The sequence below is a fragment of the Panthera tigris genome, chromosome D4 (assembly GCF_018350195.1).
Source record: "Panthera tigris isolate Pti1 chromosome D4, P.tigris_Pti1_mat1.1, whole genome shotgun sequence".
Lineage (NCBI taxonomy): Eukaryota > Metazoa > Chordata > Mammalia > Carnivora > Felidae > Panthera > Panthera tigris.
In genome coordinates, this window is record NC_056672.1 from 13105570 (window position 1) to 13124937 (window position 19368).

Consider the following 19368-nt stretch of genomic DNA (forward strand, 5'->3'; position numbering starts at 1 on the left):
AGACACCAAAATAAATGTAAGACTTAGTAATAAAATCCAGATAAATGAGGAGCATCACCTTAGAGTACACATTTGTCCGGGATGCCTTTTTCACGCTGACATCTTTCATCTGTGTGGCACTTTCTCAATGGCTGATAAATGAGGAGCTACACCACATTTCTCTGCAACCTGAGACTTAGTTACTTTCCAAGCAAACTAATCTCTGACTTTAACTGCAGGCAGCTACCACCTGAAAGGTGTTCTGACTGTAAGCAAAGTTGGTCAGCTTGCTTCCTCAACACAGCAAAATGTGGAATCTTCCTATTTGAAAACTTAGGTAAGTGAATCTAATGCCACTTGGGTAGCATCAATCTGTTTGTTGGCAGTGTTTAGTCAGTTGTGATTCAGAAAAGAAAAATTTGATAATATTTTTACGGAATGAAATTAGTCCGGGAAAGTGAGTTGTGACTCATTTTAAAACTATGACAGATGAGAAATAGGATGATCTAGTTCGACATTAAGGGAAAAAGAGAATTTGGCCATTTCTTTCTGGTAGCACCTGCTGCAGGGCAGAGAGGGAGAAGAAGGCAAATGAATTCAATTGCAGTTGCCCTCCTAGTGTATCCAAACCCATTTACTTTGGTATGGATACGCTCTGTCTTCCTTTACCTCAAGTAATCTCATCGACACAAATTAGTTTTGCCAATTCCGATTTGCTTCCTAAGTGATGACCTTTCAAATTCATATTCTTAGAAGCTGGTTAACAATAGGGAATTTAAGGGCAAAATACCAAGTTCATAAAAGTTAAAATACAAGGTGTGTAAATTTCATTCACTCCTTTAAGATTATAAAGTGAAAAGCTTTATAGCTAAATATACACACTTACAGTCCTTGGACCTGTGTGATTTAACAATCTATAAATGAGTTTAAAAATGCTTACATCATATTTAAATCACCAAAGGGGCACCTGGATGGCACAGTCAGTTAAGCGTCTGACTCTTGGTCTGGGCTCAGGTCATGATCTCACACTTTGTGAGTTTGAGCCCCACATCTACACTGATGGTGCAGAGCCTGCTTGGGATTCTATCTCTCCTTTTTCTTTTTCTTTTTAGCATAAAGCAAACACACTACTGCAAAATAATGTTCTTTGGAAATGTTTTTTTTTTAATTTTTTCTAACATTTATTCGTTTTTGAGAGACAGAGAGAAACAGAGTGCAAGTGGGAGTGGGGCAGAGAGAGAGGGAGACACAGAGGCCAAAGCAGGCTCCAGGCTCTGAGCTGTCAGCACAGAGCCTGACGTGGGCTCATGAACCATGAACCATGAGATGATGACTGAGCTAAAGTTGGATGCTTAACCGACTGAGCCACTCAGGAGCCCTTGGAAATGTTCTTTTTAAATTGGTTGCATATGTGTGGCCGGACTACTTTTTATCAAGCTAAATAAACATGATTCTGGCAGTTATTCAGATGACACAGACAAACATCTGAATTCTTTTGATCATGATAAATTTATAATTGCTTTCCTGGAGCAAGAGCATACATTTATTATAACACCATATAAAATAAATAAATATAGATCTATCTATTTGGATTGGCAAATACAAAGCTTCTCTTGAAGCTTCTATTTTCTTAATAAGTGTTTCTAAACGGTTCGTAAATTTTTTTAAGTTTTAATCTTAATAATTCCCAAGGTATGAAATCATATCTTAATTCTTTATCTCCACGCGGGTTATGTGCATGACTTCATACTCTTTGATAATCAACCATGGTTTACATGTTTGCATAGATCCCGTATAGATTATGCTTTTGCATATTTTGGTCATAAAATAATCAGAACTAAAACTAAGCTTTGGTTTTAAAACTAAAATTTCCAATTAAAGTTAAAAAGGCATGGTATTTCTGCCTCCTAATTTGGATCTGGGTCAGGGGGAAGAAAAGAATCCCCGTGTTGTAGGGTTGGTCGGCTTGGACCAACAAGTAGGTTTACACGTAGGAATGCATTGATTTTATCTTTGGGGATACATGCAATAATACAAAAAATTAAGAAATTCTAATGTAAAGGGGAAGCTGAAGGGAACTTAAGTTACTTAAGAGACGGTGCCATTGAGGTAACATATAAGAAACAACCAAGGCACAGGCCACAAAAATCCATTTCAGTGAACTTTTTAAGAGAGCAGAAAGAATCCTGACCTGGGATCGTGGGCTATGCGACCTTGGGAAACCACGTAATTGCTCTGTGTATCTGTCCCCTGGGTTAAAAAATACAGAGTTCCACTCCCCCAGCTCTAAAATGTGTAACATTTCCCCTACATATAAAACAGAATCAGGAAGAGCAACTTATCAAAAATTGTAACATTTTCACACTATACAACCCATGATAATGACAAAAAGTAGGCCCTGGGTCCGGACCTTCATTGTGTACAGACTTTAAAAACCTGAAATGTTAGGATGAAGAGCTCACTTTTCCATGAATTTTCTGAAAGGGAAATGTGCCTTCTGAATGCAAACTTGCATTTACTTTGTGGAAATACAATAAAATAATTGCAAGCATTAGGAAGAAAAAAAGTTAGCAGAAGCTAAAAACTGTATAAAGTCTTTAGTTCTTTCTGAAAAAGAAACACGTTGCTATATTTAAATCGATGAGAACGATGGCTACATTTTTAATAAAAGCAAAGCACAGTTGAGGATCCTGAATTCTGGTTGGTAACAGACATGGAGATGTTCAGGCAAATGTTCTTTTTAGTTTCTTAGCTATAAAATGGACCAATATTTACAATGAAAGGAGAAGACAGAATTTAAATTTGCCAGGAAGCAAACTCCAACTTCATGCTCATGAGTATTGTTTTTTCTTTTCTTTTTCACATCAGAAGCTTTAAAGGCGCCCCCAAATCACTGTCAGTGTTTGCAACGTTAGTGGGAAGCCAGTGACTCTCCTACGTGTGTCTCCTTTCTTTCCCATATTTAGGCTCACACACTTATCAGGGAAGGGGGCTGGGTTAACACTCACCTGGAGCACTGCTGGGTCTCGGGCAAAGACAAGGAAAGGAATGGGAGAGAAAACACACTACTGGGCTGCCAGGAGGAGCCTGTTGTAAGGAAGGCTACGTGGCAGACAGGTGGAGAAGGGACTGTCCTGAGCAGCCAAGCTCGCCAGTCACTTACTACTAATCATTACATGCTTATCTACTTACTAGACTTACTATGAGCTCTTTGATGGCAGGGAGAGTTGTTATTCTTTGTTCCCATCTCTGTGTGTGGCACCCAGTAGACACTCGATGTATGTTTGTAAAAGGGATGAACAAAAGACCCCATCTCCTTTGGGGCTCCTTTCGCCCATCAGTTTCATGTGTTAGGAGAATTGTTTCGGTTAGCAAGTTCCTTATTTAAAAATTCAATGACTTAGGGGCGCCTGGCTGGCTCTGTCAGAAGGGTATGTGATCCTTAATCTCGGGGTCATGGGTTTGAGCCCCACGTTGGGTATAGAGATTACTTAAATAAATAACAACTTTAAAAATTTGAATGAAATAAAAATTCAGTGATGCCCCCCTGAGTTTTCCTCCTTAAACCCATTTATACCTTGGGGCGAGTCACTTTAATCTAATAATATCCAAGACTGCTTGGATGTCACCATTCCCTGGGTGGGACCTCAGATTGACAGGGAAGGCTGTGGAGGGAAGTCTTCCTTGCGGTGGGGGGGTGGGGGCTGTGGACTGTTGAGAGTAGCATTAGGGGGTAGACAGACCAAGGAAAGTTCGCGGTGGCGTGGCGGGGAGTCCAGGAGGGGCTTAACGAGGAACAGAGTGTTTATAGACTCTGCTTTCTGACCCAATCTACAGGGATCTGACAGCACAGGCCACCGGAAGTTTTCATTAAGGTGTTGCCTTTGTGAACACGCAGCAGTCTGGCGAAGCTGGTGTTCGGAGGCTGAGCCTGGAGGCTGCACATCCCAGCTTTTCCCAAGGTACTAACCCGATCTATATGGTCCAGGTTAGCTGTGCCGTGTGTGTGAAAACCCAGTTCCTGTTTCTCCTTAGTGAGAGGGGCAAAAGAGAGAAGAAATCAAAGAAGAGAAAGGCTACCGAGTCCTATGACCCTTCCTTTCCCTTTGTCCTCTTTATTGGGCTAGTCCAGTGGAGATTTCATGGAATGTCTCAGTTCCCAGGACATTTAGAATACGTTCCCCTGCTCTTCCCCACCACCTTCCCAAACCAAACATCTTAATCTACTAATACCATCTTTCCAAGTTTGGAACATAGGCTTCATACTCATTACCTACCCGCCTTCTTCTGAATATTTATGCCCAAAGGCCAGGATGTCAGATGCCCGTCCACTCCCATCGCAGACAACAACTGGCACGGGAGGGGTGTCTCGAAGGTACTCCAAGACAATGGAGATCACATTGGGTCCTCCTTCCACAATGAGTGCCACCACCGGAACACCTTGACCGATTCCTGCATTAAAAAAGGAAAAGAAAAGGAAAAAAAAGAGAAAAGAACACAAAGCCAGCAAACCAAAGAAACAAAAAGAGAAACAAAAAGCACAAACTAAAATTACTGAGCACGGGGGAGATAACACATGAAGGGATAAAATACGGAGCAAAATTTTTACAGACTCCTGTAGCAGAAGGTTCCCACCAGGGGGTCTGTTTGACTTTGCCCTCTCCCCAGAGCTCCTGGGATGCTGGGGTCAGTGAAGGCACCGATTGCCATACTTTTATAGGAGGGGGTGCATAGGGCGAGGAGGGAGAGAAAGGAATCGGTTAGTAGATGAAACACTGAGCCAGCAACCAGAAGATTGGAAGTGAAACGTGACCTTAAGCAAGTCTCATATGTACCCAGTTGTTGAGTTTCCTACGTGAAAAATGGGAATTTAAAACAGGCCAGATCCCTGAAGTCATCAGAGGCACTAAGAAAATGCCTGAATGGTTCTCTATTGAAGACTCAACAAATCAAAATCAGCTGGAGGCACATTTTCACTTGTTGAGTTAACTACTAGCTACATTAGTGGTCTATCTATGTCTGACCATAAATGATAAGCTTGATTATTGATTCTTAATAGAGTAACAGTCACAATAAAGTACCCAGGAGACATATCATCTGCCATCTGCTACTGCTTTGTCCTTAGCCACCGAGCAAGGTGCCAGGCTCATGATGGGTCTTCTGGAAACATTCGATGAATTCAGTTGAATTCAGGGGTGTGTGTGTGGGGGTGTCACAGACTTTTTCTAAACTATTTAAGCTATTATCAGTGAGCTATAAGATGTAAAAAGTGCCCTAACATCAGCACTCACATATGGTTCAACTTGACATTTTAAAGAGAAGTATTAAAAATGAATGTCCATGAGAGACATGATGAAAAAGATTTGAAGTACATTTTCAAGAGTTCTCTCAAGTGCCATCATTGTTCATTGAATAACTTCTTTTGCTCATTTTGGTATCACACTATATTTTCTCACTTTACCTTCCCAGAATAGTTAAGGAATTGAGCAGTACCATAAAAATGAGATGGTTTCGTACAGAACAGTTATCTTAAAAAAGAAATAATCAAGATTCTGTGCCACTTCTGTAAATATGAACTAAAAAAAGCCTTCAATCATCTCCATTTCCCCCCTTCTCCTGCCTGCTATGTTTTTTTTTTTCTTTTATCAAGAAACTGCTGCCCTGTGAGAAATAATAGTTTGAGGTTTGGTTCCTTGCTCCATTAATAAGAGACTGTATTTGACTTGTGTGACCTATTATACTTCTAAAGTGTATCAGTGTCCTGGGGCCTTCTCTTTTCTAAGTCAGTGTTTCTCATGGTTTGATTTTCATCTTAAAGGAAATGTCCAAAATGTCAGTTACACAAAAATGGGTGCCATTTTTATATCAACATTTAAAACCTGTAAGAAAATGACAATTGTTGTCCCCAAATTTCTTTTTGTGCTCCAGAGGGTATGAGGAGGGAGGGATAACCCATGGTCCCATCTGATTCTTCTGTGGATGGAGAACTTTTGAGAAATACTCCTTCAAATCCAAGGAGAGGGAAGCAAAAGATTATGCTTTTGACCAAAAGGCCCTTAACGATTGAGACAAAAGGGCACTTTAAAACTTTAAAACTATTTACGTGTCTGTAGAGGAGACATTTTCCTCACTGCTGATGAGGAGGATTAAGTAACTTCCTACTGAAAGGCACTTTGAAGATTAAGGGCTAACTTGAAATGTTAATACAGCACACTTCTTTTGGAGGAGAACTTGCTGACATAAGAAATATCCACCCCTATATGGGTTTGTATGTTTTTTAAAGTTTATTTATTTTCAGAGCGTGGAGGGGAGGGGCAGAGAGGGAGGGAGAAAGAGAATCCCAAGGAGGCTCAGTGCTGTCAGTGTAAAGCCCAATGTGGGGCCCAGACTCACAAATGGTGAGATGATGAGCTGAGCCAGAATCAAGAGTCAGATGCTTAACTGGCTGAGCCACCCAGGCGCCCTGGGTTTTTATTTCAACGCCTTAAAAAAGGGTCTCTTTTCCAATGTTTAAAATTATTTTATGAGGTATTTGCCAAAGTACTATGCTATTTAATTTTTCCCTTTGCCTTGGTTTAGCACATGCTACCACATTGTTTCATGTCAAGGAACAATTATATCCCATACCTGCGTTTTTTTATACCTAATGATATGTTTAGACTCATTCTAGGATCTTCCAAGAGAAGCCTTTGCCAAGTTCTGATCTTGAGCACTGGTTCTGTCAGTGGGATCTTTACTTCAACTCACAGACCAGCTGTGATCCACTTAAAGTTCTCATGGAGAAAGACGTCCTAGAATGGGCCTTCTAGAATGTTTCAGTTATCTAGAATCTACCAGACAATAGGCAAGATGGCTGGAAACCTCTCTTCCCTTTGAGAGGATATGTAGGAGCAAAGGATCAATTTACATAGGATACATTGAGAGCAACAAACCGTCAAATGATTTCATAACAATGTATTTCTCAATGTACCAAAGTGTTGTAACCCCTAGAAATACAGAAACATTTTAGATGATTAAATTTCCTAATTTCAGAATGAAGCTGTTACCAATTCAAATATGAAAACAAATATATAAATTTATATTACTATTATTATTATATTATAATCCAGTGCTAAAAATTGGATAAAGTATCAAAGTATCATCTCCCTTTGCATAAATACTGAATATATCTGGCCTCTACATTCTCACCCATTTCCTACAGTGATAATATATGGAAATTTATTCTATAGACAATAAAAGCCCTTATAGCCTAATACAAAAGCACTTCTGAATATCTTAGTTATGAAAGGTAGAGAATCAGGCTATACCTAAAAATACCATGCTTTGTGTAAATTTAGCCTGCCAGTATATGGTAACATTGTCTTTCTGTCAGGACACACACACACACACACACACACACACACACACACACACATTGCCTTTGTTTCCGAGAAAAGAAAATGATATCAAATAATCAGTAATGAACTAACGAAGTGGTTCTTAGCCTATTTTTTTGGAGATAAGGATCTTTGAATACTTTTGTGAATCTGATTAAATCTACTGACCCTTTCTCCAGAAAAATAAGTGCACATATGGATAGTCACAAAAATATTTCTATGCAATTTCAAGGGTTTATGGATCTTTGAAAGAGATTCATGAAAACTTGTGAATGGACCCTTACCAAACTCCAACCTAAATTAAGCACATTGATATAGCTATAAAGAACATCAGTTTGAAGCTCACTGGGGCCTGTGAGGCAAGTTCTAGAATGGGTTTGCCAACAAAATTCTATGCCCAAGGGAACAATATCATGCTATTGTTGCCCAGTTATATTGACTGGCTAAACTTCAGAATAAACACTATCTGTAGGATGTCACCGTTCCCTCCATTCTTTCTCTCTTGTTTCTCCTTATTTCTTCTGTTCACACTTTAGTTTCTAAGTTACATTTTGGACACAGGATATTAAAAATACTCTAGAGAAAGTCATAAATGTAAAAATTAGAATCTGTAGTATATGACTCCATTAGTAAAGAAAAGGCTTTTTAAAATACCATGAATACCATTTTCTATTAATGACATAAAGAAAACATTTTTCTTTATGGAATCCACTGCATGTTCAGCTGAATTCACATGGCACATTTCTATTTTCTTTATGCCCATAACAAAATTAGTATAAATTCCTTTGAAGATAATCACAAATTTATACCTTGCTCAGCAAACCTACTAGCCATTCACATACACAGACACACAAAATAGCTGTTTAGATCTATAGTTTTAAAAAATATAACCTCTATTATTCAGAAAGCTTTTTCATTTTATCTAGAGCCTTCAGAGACTTCTGTGTGTGTGAATACTTTTCCTGTGCTTTTGGGGAAAAATAGGTTAATTCTTTAGTCGATTGCAATAATTTTACATGTTTCACCATAACCAAAGACTTTCAGCAGTTCTCAGAGATTTCCATTAGAATTTAATTTTAGACCAATGTGGAGATGCTTAAGCAGGAAGAGGCTTTGCTACACTCTTTAGCTTTTGCAGTGTTGGAACTGGAGGCCTAGCCTTCAAAAATGTGGGCTTGGGCAATGGATTTAACAGCTACCTTCTACAATGTTCCAGCCTGACCTACGGCTTTCAAATTACAGACCCCACCCCAATTAATTGTTCTTTGCAGAAGATATTCTCTTGGACTTGTGTCACATTTTGTTCTGACTGCTATGTACCTTAGCTTGGGTTCCCAATAAGGCAGAAAGTGTCAAAATTGGCTTAACCAAAGACTGGGTTGGGCGTTGGGAGGAAGGAAGGTGGCAGGAATAGGAGAATGTCTTCAAACTCCAAAAGCATCCTCTTTCTTTCTCCCTCTTTTCTCTCCCTCTCTGCTGACATGAGATAATAATCTGTGATCAGTTCAGGCACTTGTAAAAACATTCAGTCTGTTGTACGTGAAATGCCTGGATAATGTGAGAATTCTGATCAAAGTAAATTAACACTTTGGTTTCATGTCACATCACCGCATATGATCTAAAATCCCTATGGTCCTAAGGAATAATTTGCTATTGGACAATGGTTCATATTTATATGGAGATGGAGTATAGAAGGCTGGATCTTAGGTAGGTTGTAATGACCTAGGCCACAGATCGTGTGATCTGTGAAAGGAGGGCTCAAACTTTATGTGAGAGATGACTTCCCAAAGGTCTTAATGCATTCAAGACTGAGAATGTTAATGGTGGGTGAGCATTTCTCTCAACCCCTAAAGTTGTGTAGCAATAACATGAACATAACTAATTCACTGGCCTTGTCAGCTATGGGAGTATGTGATTCTTGATGATTTAGAAGTTTGTGTGGAGAATTCACATGCTTTGAAACTATGCGTATAGTAAGACTTTACCAGTGTATTTTATGTTTCACAATTTTTAATTTCCATAATTAAAATTTGCTTAAAATTATAAAACATTGAATGTGCCCCCTTCATCCAACTTCCCACTTGAACAGCCTGGTCTTTGGTTCAATGGCTGACTCTACCAACAGAACATTGGCCATTATCTCCTGTATTTGGACTACATAATGAGGTCATAAAAACTCAGCAACTTCCTAAGGTCTTGCACTTTTCCAAACAGAACCTTGCACAGACTTCGGGGACATTAGCAATTACTATAGTGATGGGAAGAGAAGCAGTAAGCTATTTGCCTCATTTTAATGGACACTAATTTGCTACCTACTTGAGAAATAATGGCTGAAGTTTGCATAATACTGCATAATACCACAACTTTCAACAGATACTTTCAGATTGAGATTCTTCATGTTCTTGTCGATTTAGTGAATCTTTTCTATGGTCTGAGAAATTGGAGATAGATTTGTGAAAAGTATGTAAATCTGGTAATCACTTGTGTTCAAGTGACAACACTTAAAACTATTCTTGTTTGTTAAGTTTAATTAGGAAGATTCATAACACATGAATATTTAGGTACAATGATAGGATATTATTATCCAGAAAGAGAATATTTTTATATGCTGTATTTTATAAAAGGAAAAATGATTGGAAATCTTTAAGCTACCAAGGAACAGAATGAGACCAAGAAAATATCTAGGGGCCGACAAGAAAAGAATACGTTTCATTTTAAGTAGAATATCTTTGCAGTTCTTCTATGGAGGCAGATGTTTTGGGTATTGCCTTCATGTTTTAGAGGTAGAATATGCTATCTATTCCAGACAACAGAACTATAACTGGAGTGAGTCTGGCCTTACTTGGAAATGGGTAATGAACCCAATTATCTTTTAGTGAATCCTGGTGAGGTAACCAATTGGGAATGCCAAACCCATCGCAAATCAATCTTGTGTGTCATTATTATTACTATACCTTTTCATCACTATAATTCTGCACCTAATGCTTAGGAAAGCATCTGGGAATATCAAGTACCACACAAACTATTAGGCAGTAGAAATAAAGCCACATGCAACAAGACGCTTCACTTCTGGATACTTATGGTTGTCAAGTGGGAAGGAAATTCCTTGAAAGATGGCTGGGGACTTTCCTTAAGGCTGAGACTTCCCAATGTACAAATTTCCAATTCACTTTAGGACTAGGCAGGGGGAACATAATGTGAATTTCTTAAACATCCTCTCCTGTTATCAGTGATCCTTATGGCAACTCCCTTACTGATATTTAGCTTAATGGACCCCCTCCATGTATAGTCCTTCCATAATTACAGCTAATAAACACACCAGTATACCAGAATAAACACACATGTATATTTTATCTTTTCATCTAAAATCTCAGCAAATTTTTCTGGAGATAGGCAGTCGTTAAAACCCTAAAGATACAGAGTTTGAATTAACGGCAATGCCTTTCCTGGTGATAAAAGATTAAAAACCTATGGTGTAGCATTTCTTCTCCCGGGGACAGTGAATGCAAAAGCTATTGATGAATACCGCAAACCCCTTTTTGTCCAGCTTGTTTTCAATACTGTTGAACTCATCTATTTTGCGTATTATCAATGCGTATTTTCACAGGAACCGTGTACTAGCTCCTACGACCTGACTTTCATTTTAGAGATTGCCTTGCTTCGATTTTCTGTCTGGTAGCCAGAGGACCAAGGACAGACGGAGAGAGCGGATGAGCGAATGAAATGTGGATCCTGTAAGTCATGCAAAGGCGTCACTGTGGCACGCGTACTGGAAACACTGGTCATGCCCTCCCTGTCCACACTCCCCTACTGAGGAGTTGACCCGTCCACAGGTCTGCCTTGTTTGGCTTCTTTTAAAGCTGGGTGGTCTAGAGGTGGGTTCCAGACCTGCAACAGGTCACATTTGCCTTTCTGGAATTGGAGTGGAAACCCAAGGGCTGAAGTGAGTTTCCGGAAAGTGGGTTGGTGGAGAGTGAAGCTTCTCTATCAGCTGAGGCTCTGGTAGGACAATGGGTGGGTGACTAAACAAGGGAAGAAGACCATGAGAAAGGAAGAAAGGGGGCAGAGGATACCACAGAGAAGGGATCATGTGGCCTGAGTGAGAGGGAAGGAAGGGTGTGTGTGTGTGAGTAAGAGAGAAAGAGAGAGAGATCATTTATTTAAATATATATTTAAATGTATATTATATATGTTATTTATTTGTAATTTATATATAAATTATCTAAGTCATATAAACTATAATTTATAATTATATTTATATAAATATATTTTATATAAACTTATATAATATTACATGTTATAAAATAATATATGAATATTATAATTATTTATAAAACATACAGAACAGAGTCTGGCATTTAAGAACTACATGGTTAAACAAACACAAATATAAAGATTCTTATTTAGGGGCACCTGGGGGGCTCAGTCGGTTGAGTGTCCGACTTCTGCTCAGGTCATGATCTCACAGCTCGTGGGTTCGAGCCCCGTATGGGGCTCTGTGCTGACAGTTTGGAGCCTGGAGCCTGATTCAGATTCTGCGTCTCTGTCTCTGTCTCTCTCTCTCTCTCAAAAATAAATAAACATTAAAAAAATTTAAAAGATTCTTATATTTATTAAGCTTATAAAAGATTTCCCATTTAAATGTGTATAAATATTCATGAGGATAACAGAAAAATAAATGTGCTTCATATACTTAAACCAAAAGGAGGAGTCGACAAATAATTTAAAACACGTTTTTCCAAAGTTTGAATGTCCTCTCATGCAGACCAATAATAATATGCTGAGGAAGACAAATTTTTTTTTATCTTGTATCCAAAAAGCTAAAACTATTTGTTTTGGGGTAGGTGATTCTTTCTGGTGGGGGGCAGGGGCGGTTAGGTGACTTTTTGTATCACTCCCCAAATGCCTTCTACCATGGCCTCTTCTGGGTGCTTCAATCAGCTTGTTAAGCCATTTGAGTTTTGTGGTTTGGACAAAGATGTAAATGCCAAATAACAAAATCCATAAACCGACTCCAAGTATATTATATGCTAATAAACTGACTTGGCTTTTGACTTAGTCAATGGGAAACAGTTATTCCCTTACAGCACGCCAGTTCTAATTGAAATATCCTGCTATTAATGTTCATATATTACCGGGACATCCAAGTAACATTCTATGTGAATCATTTCAATAGAAAAGGAACAGCCGATCCCATGGGCTGTGGTGCAAGTATTACTTTCATAAAAGGAAAGAGCCAGCGTTTTCTTTGAGGCCATTGTTTGCAGGCTGAATGTTTTAATGTAATTGATCTAAGTCTACAAGAAAACTCGCCCAAACAAAGCCAAAGTCTTCTTAGTTTCTACTCTGTTCAAACCCACATCAAAAGGCATCCTTTGCCTTCTCAGATGTAAGGTAATCAGAGTGGTTCTAACTCCTTTGACTTTATAATACTATGCCCATCCTCCCCTTATAACAATTGTGTCTTCCTCCCCCAAATGTGAAAAGTTCTTTTCTCTCTTTAAGGAATGTTCTTTTTGACTTACTATCTGTGAGGAACTTACACTCACCCTGCAGTTTCCAGGTTCAAAGACAAGCCTTCCTGAGCCCCTTCCCCCCTTTACCCACCAGGCAGAATTAATAATTCTCACTTGTGTTGCCTCATAGCATTTTTTTTTAAAGCCCATGCCAATGAAGAGATTTTTAAAATTTGTCTATCAATTACTTTGGCATAAAAGGCATTAAAACTTTCTCATAGTGCCTTTCCTATCTCTTGAAGTTTTCTCTCATTAATTATATGTTTGGACATGTCTTTTCTCTATTAGGTGGGTTTATCTTTGTATTCCCTGCATGGCATGTACATAGTCGTTGCTACTACACATAGTAGTTGCTCACTAAAACTTGGGGTATAAAAGGCAGGATACTGAATTACTATCAAGTATACCCTGATTTCTTTTTTCTTTATTTTCTTATTTTTGTTTTTAAGAGAGAGAGAGAGAGACAGAGAGAGACAGAGAGAGAGAGAGAGAGGGGCAGAAGGAGAGGTAGAAAGAGAGAATATTAAGCAGGCTCCACGCCCAGCAAGGAGCCCAAAGCAGGGCTCCATGTCACAACTGTGACATCGTGACCTTAGCCAAAATCAAGAATCAGCCACTAATCCGACTGAGCCACCTATGTGCCCCAATCCTGATTTCTTATAGGTTAAATGACAATATAATTATTTCCACAGAAATTTTTAGATATTTTCTGACGTGAGCCACTTCCCCTCAATCAACAGGCCTGAGATCCAGAGCACTGAGATCTGATTTAAATTTTCATGAAATCGGGAATTTTCCCAGATGCCTAGGGTTTTATGTTCATTCATTGGCTCATTCCCGAAGTGCTTCCTGCCTTATTTCCCTGCCTCCACAGCAATCACCACCGGCTAGTTATCATCATAAATACAGTCTTCTCTGTAGCTGTCTTTAGTGGGTTCTCCTTGCTTACAGACCAAAGTCCACACTTTTCACGTGACAGGCGAGGCTCCCCGTGTTCTGGCCCAACCTTCATCTGTAGCCTCATCTCCCTCCAGATCTTCTGTTCACCTTAATTCTGGTCTCGTCAGACTATCTTCATGATCTGCCAGCTAGGATTCTGTTTTAACTTCCTCCTAGCCATCCAAATTTTCAGAGGGGAGTATCTCTCCCCACTCCCAGTTTCATGAGGAAGAGTGAGGTCTCCCGGCTTCTCTGGGGGCTCTGCCCCTAAAGGTATGTTGGTGAGGCATGAGGGGTGGGGTAAAGGCTCACTATGGGATTCTGCCAGATCTGGGGGAGCCATTAAACCCACTTGGCCAATGGTCTTAAAGCCATACCTGCTAACTTGTCCAACAAAAACTGGTATTTTGAGTTTCATCAAGTACTTTTTTTTATTTCTGAGATTGTTCAGAATTTCGATGAGAAAGGCAGGTACTCTTTATTGTGGCCTCTCAGAGACCCCAATGCAATGTTCAGAGTCTACTTTAAATGTTACTAATTGCTGAGGTATTTCTTAACTCCCTTAGGTAGTATTAATCACTCATTCCTTTGTAGCCTGTGGCTGATTTTTTTCTTTCTTTTTTTTTTTAATTTTTTTTTAACGTTTTTTAATTTTATTTTTTGAGACAGGGAGAGACAGGGCATGAACAGGGGAGGGTCAGAGAGAGGGAGACACAGAATCGGAAACAGGCTCCAGGCTCTGAGCGGTCAGCACAGAGCCCAACGTGGGGCTCGAACTCACGGACCGCGAGATCATGACCTGAGCCGAAGTCGGACGCTTAACCGACTGAGCCACCCAGGCGCCCCTGATTTTTTTTCTTTTATCTATGTTTTGGCAGGTATTTTATTCTGCCTTGCTTTAATGAAAGTTTCATCCACTAAATTTAAACTTCTTGAACAGACCCCTGTCCCCACCTTTAGGCAACATCCTGGTGTCAAAAGTGCCTCACATGTAGAAGATGGTTTTGATAATTGTGAAATAAAACAAAATTAAAATGTACAGTGCCCCAGGTACAGTGCCTTGGGACTAGCACAGTTGAAGGGACAGGAATAAACTGGTGGTTATACAGGGACCGAATACCATATCTCAATACTATCGATGTGTATTTCTGACAGTTGACATGAGAGCCATTTAAGTGGCCCCATCATGTCTTTTCACACGCCTTAACTACCCGGCCTCAGCAGTGGTCAGAGACCTAGAGAAGGAGCTGCTGAGTCACCTGGGCCAGTGCTCACATTTCACTTGTCCATTTGAATTAGGTCTGGAAGAGTCCAGATTCTTAGCGACTCAAATAGCCAATTTCGGTTCAGCTGTCTTGTCCTTTTAAATTGAAGTCTCATTGTTTCTCAGAATTGGACCCAGCTGGAGTGACAACGTGTCCTGGCCACTGGGAGGGGAAAGACGTAAACAAAGGTTTACATTCTTCCCTTTGCTGGAACGATATCCATGAAAGCTATTACTTCCTCCACATGAAATGAATAGGGAACTACGTGACTGAAATGGAAACATAATTCTGTTCTCTCTGAGGTGATTGGTATGATTCAGCAGCAGCTACGGTGCTGTTGGCTAGAAATGACCTTCATTCACCACCAAGGTTATTAAACTAACTGACTGCCATTATCCTATATGAGACAAAGGAAGGGTACTGATTGTTTGACATCTAGTAATAGTATTTAGTCCAATTTCTGACCAGCAGTTGGCAGAAGTGATAAATTTTTATTTGACTGTCTGGGCATCTTTTCTAAAAGACAATGTGTCAAGTCCAGTCTGTTCAAATCTTTATCATGACTAAATACTCAGTGGGAAATATGGATGATGACATGAGGAAACTTCTTTCCTCTGGTTTCAAGTTCCGTGTGGATGGAGCTCCATTAGTGGAACATATCTAGCCCCTTGTCCTTCCCTTACTCCTCTCCACATGTAAAACTGAGCAACTTGATTGGGGGTGACTAATGTCTATGTTTCTTGGTTAGATAGAACAAATCTACTACTAGTCTCCCACTGAAGAGAGCTGAGCTTCTTTCTTCCTTGTCCTCCATGGACCAATGCCAGTCAATGCTATTAGTAAAGGTGTCTTTTGTAGACACAGATTTCTTTTCTGGTTGGCTGTCTGGAGGCTGAAAAAGGCAAACCCATTTGGCCCTCACACTAAGTCATTATTTCCCATAACTTCACCATTAATAAAAATTATGTTTTGATCTCCATCTGCCTGACTCTGGTGTCCAACTCTCAGTCAGTTTCAGTCTTGTTCCATCAAGGGTGAAGTATAATGTATTAGACTTTCTCAAGCTCTAACACCATGAATTATAATACTGTTATTTCTCTTGCTTGTATTCACTTAGCATCAGAACATCTAACAAACTTGAGCCTCTAGTTCATATTTGTGATGTGAGATCATTTTTCAAGTGCAAAGATGGCCTTCTCTAGCAGACATTTTTTAAATGTTTTTTAAAAAACTTTTTAATGTTTATTTATTTTTGAGAGAGAGAGAGAGCATGAGCAGGGGAGGGGCAGGGAGAGAGGGGTCACAGAATCTGAAGCAGGCTCCAGGCTCTGAGCTGTCAGCACAGAGTCCAACGCGGGACTCAAACTCATGAACCATGAGATTATGACCTGAGCAGAGGTCAGACGCTTCATGGATTGAGCCACCCAGGCACCCCTTCTTTATGTTTTTATAGCTCCTCACAAGGAAATGACAATTCCAATATGTTAAAAAACCTAGTTACAAATGGTGCCAAAACAAGGCTGCTTATGAATTTCTGGGTTGCAGTGAATGATCTCTCATAGTGAAGTCCACTCCGCCAACTGGCTGAAGGCAGTTTTTTTTTTTCTCTTTGGGGAACAAGCAGTTGCTGAGCACCTGCCAGGTGTTGGACAGCAGCCAGGCGGGTTGCACATGCTTACGCAACATGCTCAACAATCCTATGATAGAAAGATTTTAAATCTCAGTTTACACTTAAATAAACTGAGGCACAGAGAGTAAACTGAGTATCGAAACTGGGTCTACACTATTTGCACTCTTACTGGGTCGTCTCTCACTAGGGTGACCATTTGTTTTATCATACAAATACCAGGACACTTTTGCAAATGAAAGGGTTGTCAGTCATTAATAGTTATGCTGGGATGACTAGTATAAACCAGATCTAGTCCTGGACAAACCAGTACAATGGTCGCTCTATCTCTCTCTCATGCCTCAGAGTTCCAAATTCATTTCTGAAAAATTTTAAAAATGGATGGCAACGTCAGATATTTAGAAAGGGGCCTGAGTTTGTTCACTGTTCCCTTTTTGCATCTCTTCCTGGCTTAATAAGGCCAACACTCACTGCTACCCCTCTCTGATTCCCTGGGAGCAGGTTTCCAGCTCCATCTAAACCACAGCTATTCATTATCAGAGATATTCCTTCCCTTAGGTACTCAAAAGGATGAAGCTCCAGGGAGGGATTAGATCATTAAGCAAAGGAAAACAGCAACTATAACACAGCAGCACCTGCATAAATCCTGTAGGGGGAGAATACTGATTTAAAGTTTTTCTCATTCTAGCATATCCTTGATGGTGCTGAAAATAAATCCCTTCTACTTTTCTCTAAGTAAATGCCTCCTTACATTCTATCACTTAAACATACTGGAGGCCACAATGAGGAATCAGCAGACAGTCATGGCCCAAGGGCATCCAATGGTACTTTGGGTCCTTAATCACTCAGTCATTATCCTACTCTGTCATGTTCATGTGAAAACAGACACTTGGCTTATTCCTACTCTGCCACCAAGAACCATTTGACTGCAATAATAAGTGCTAATACCATCATTCTAGAAGATGGGCTCTCCTAACGTTATATATAAGAAAGTGGCAATCTAAGGACTGTTCTCAAAACCCTAATTCTAATGTGCAAAGACCTAGTTTGTGCATTGAAAACTATCATTGGAAGGGGTGTGCAGAAATGCCCATGTCAAGGTCTCAGCTCTTCTGATCAGAGTCTGCTGTAGCACACGGCTCTTGAGTTTAGCATGTATCAGAATTTCCTGGGGAGCAGTTTGAGAACACCCTGTTGCACACCTTCCCGGGGCTTCTGACAAGTAGGTCTAAAATGGGACTTGAGAATGTGCATTTCTAACAAGTTCCCAGGTGATGCTATTGCCAGTGGCCCAATGGACCAGAACCGCTGCCCCAGCATTAAGCGATAAGTAGAGGAGACTTCCAACTATGAAAAGAAGTGGAATCTTAAGATGTGTCCCTTGCAGTAAATTAAGATGAGAGCCCATGGAGTAGGACTGAAACATCCATGATTTGTTCCCTGGAACAAATCTAAATCAGGAGTCTGCAAACTTTTTCTGCAAAAGGCCAGATAGTAAGTATTTTCAGGTTTGCAGGACAGACAACCTCTGCTGTAAGTCCTCAACTATGTCACTGTTGGTTGAAGGCAGCCATAGATGGTACATGAAAGAATGAGCATGGACATGGCCGTGTTCCAATAAAGCTTTATTTACAAAGACAGATGGCAGGCTGGATTTGGCCCATGGGCTGTAGTTTGCCAACCTTTGGGTCTAACTACTGTGATAAAAATGATTCCTATGAAGCAACATCTGTTAGTCTGCCAAGCTTGAGTACATCTATGATCAATGAGAAGCTAACCAAGCTGGAAAGCTGTGTAAGCCAAGCGGTGACATCCAGTTCAGTTGTATGTGATTGATGTAGCATTGCCCTTACTGGAAGTTATGTGCTCTTCTTCCCCTAGAACCAGTTCCCCTAGTTCATCCCCTAGAACCAACTCTTTAAAAATGAATAGCTTCCCACTTCATCCTATTTCAGTAGGGGATTCACTGTACTGCTGAAAATTATTTACCTATATTGAATATATCCTCTACTTGGTATGTGGCCTAAAAGCAAATAATGTATTTTCTGTCTAACAGGATCATTTACTGAGTTACTAATTCATATTTTGTTTTCCATTTATTTTTCCTTCTCCTTATTTCCAAAAGGGCCCACTGGGCTGTCTTTTCTCAGGGAAAGTTGGCATTGCTGGCCTGAAGATGAGCTCTCTGAATGGCTTTTGTTAAAAACCTAAGCTCATTAATGTCTTAAAGAGAAAGAAGACAAGGCAAGTGTCTCTGATGGGTAGACATGGGATGGGATGAGACAGGGAGAAGGGACTTGCAATATCCCGATGGTCAGTTCGCAGGTTTCATCTTACTTGACCCATCAAAAGCATTTACACAGTTGGCCATGGCTTCCTCTTGGAAATATGCTCTCCATTTGGATTCCAGAAGCTCCCTCTCCTTACTTCACTAGCTCCTCCTTCTTCATCACTGCTGGTGCCTTCTCACCTCCCTGACCTCTGGTAGAAGGACTGATTCAGTTCTTGGTCCTCTGCTGTTTCCTTGTCTCCTCTCCTCACTCACTCCCTGGATGATCTCACCCACTCACATGGTTTTGTACACTGGCCAGACACGGGCGACTTCCCTGTTTATATCTCCAGACCACTATCTGCACTGAGCTTCAGTCTTGCCCAACCTTGCTCCT

General features: G+C 40.1%; 1 protein-coding gene across 1 annotated transcript in view; it reads right to left on the reverse strand.

The window, feature by feature from the left end:
- Window positions 1-4252: 4252 nt before the first annotated feature.
- Window positions 4253-19368, reverse strand: part of LOC107179178 (transient receptor potential cation channel subfamily M member 3-like) — a 68754-nt gene continuing 53638 nt past the window's right edge. The window contains exon 6 of the mRNA XM_015535431.2: window positions 4253-4431. Within this exon, the coding sequence (XP_015390917.1) occupies window positions 4253-4431 (179 nt within the window). The remainder of the gene's footprint in view (window positions 4432-19368) is intronic.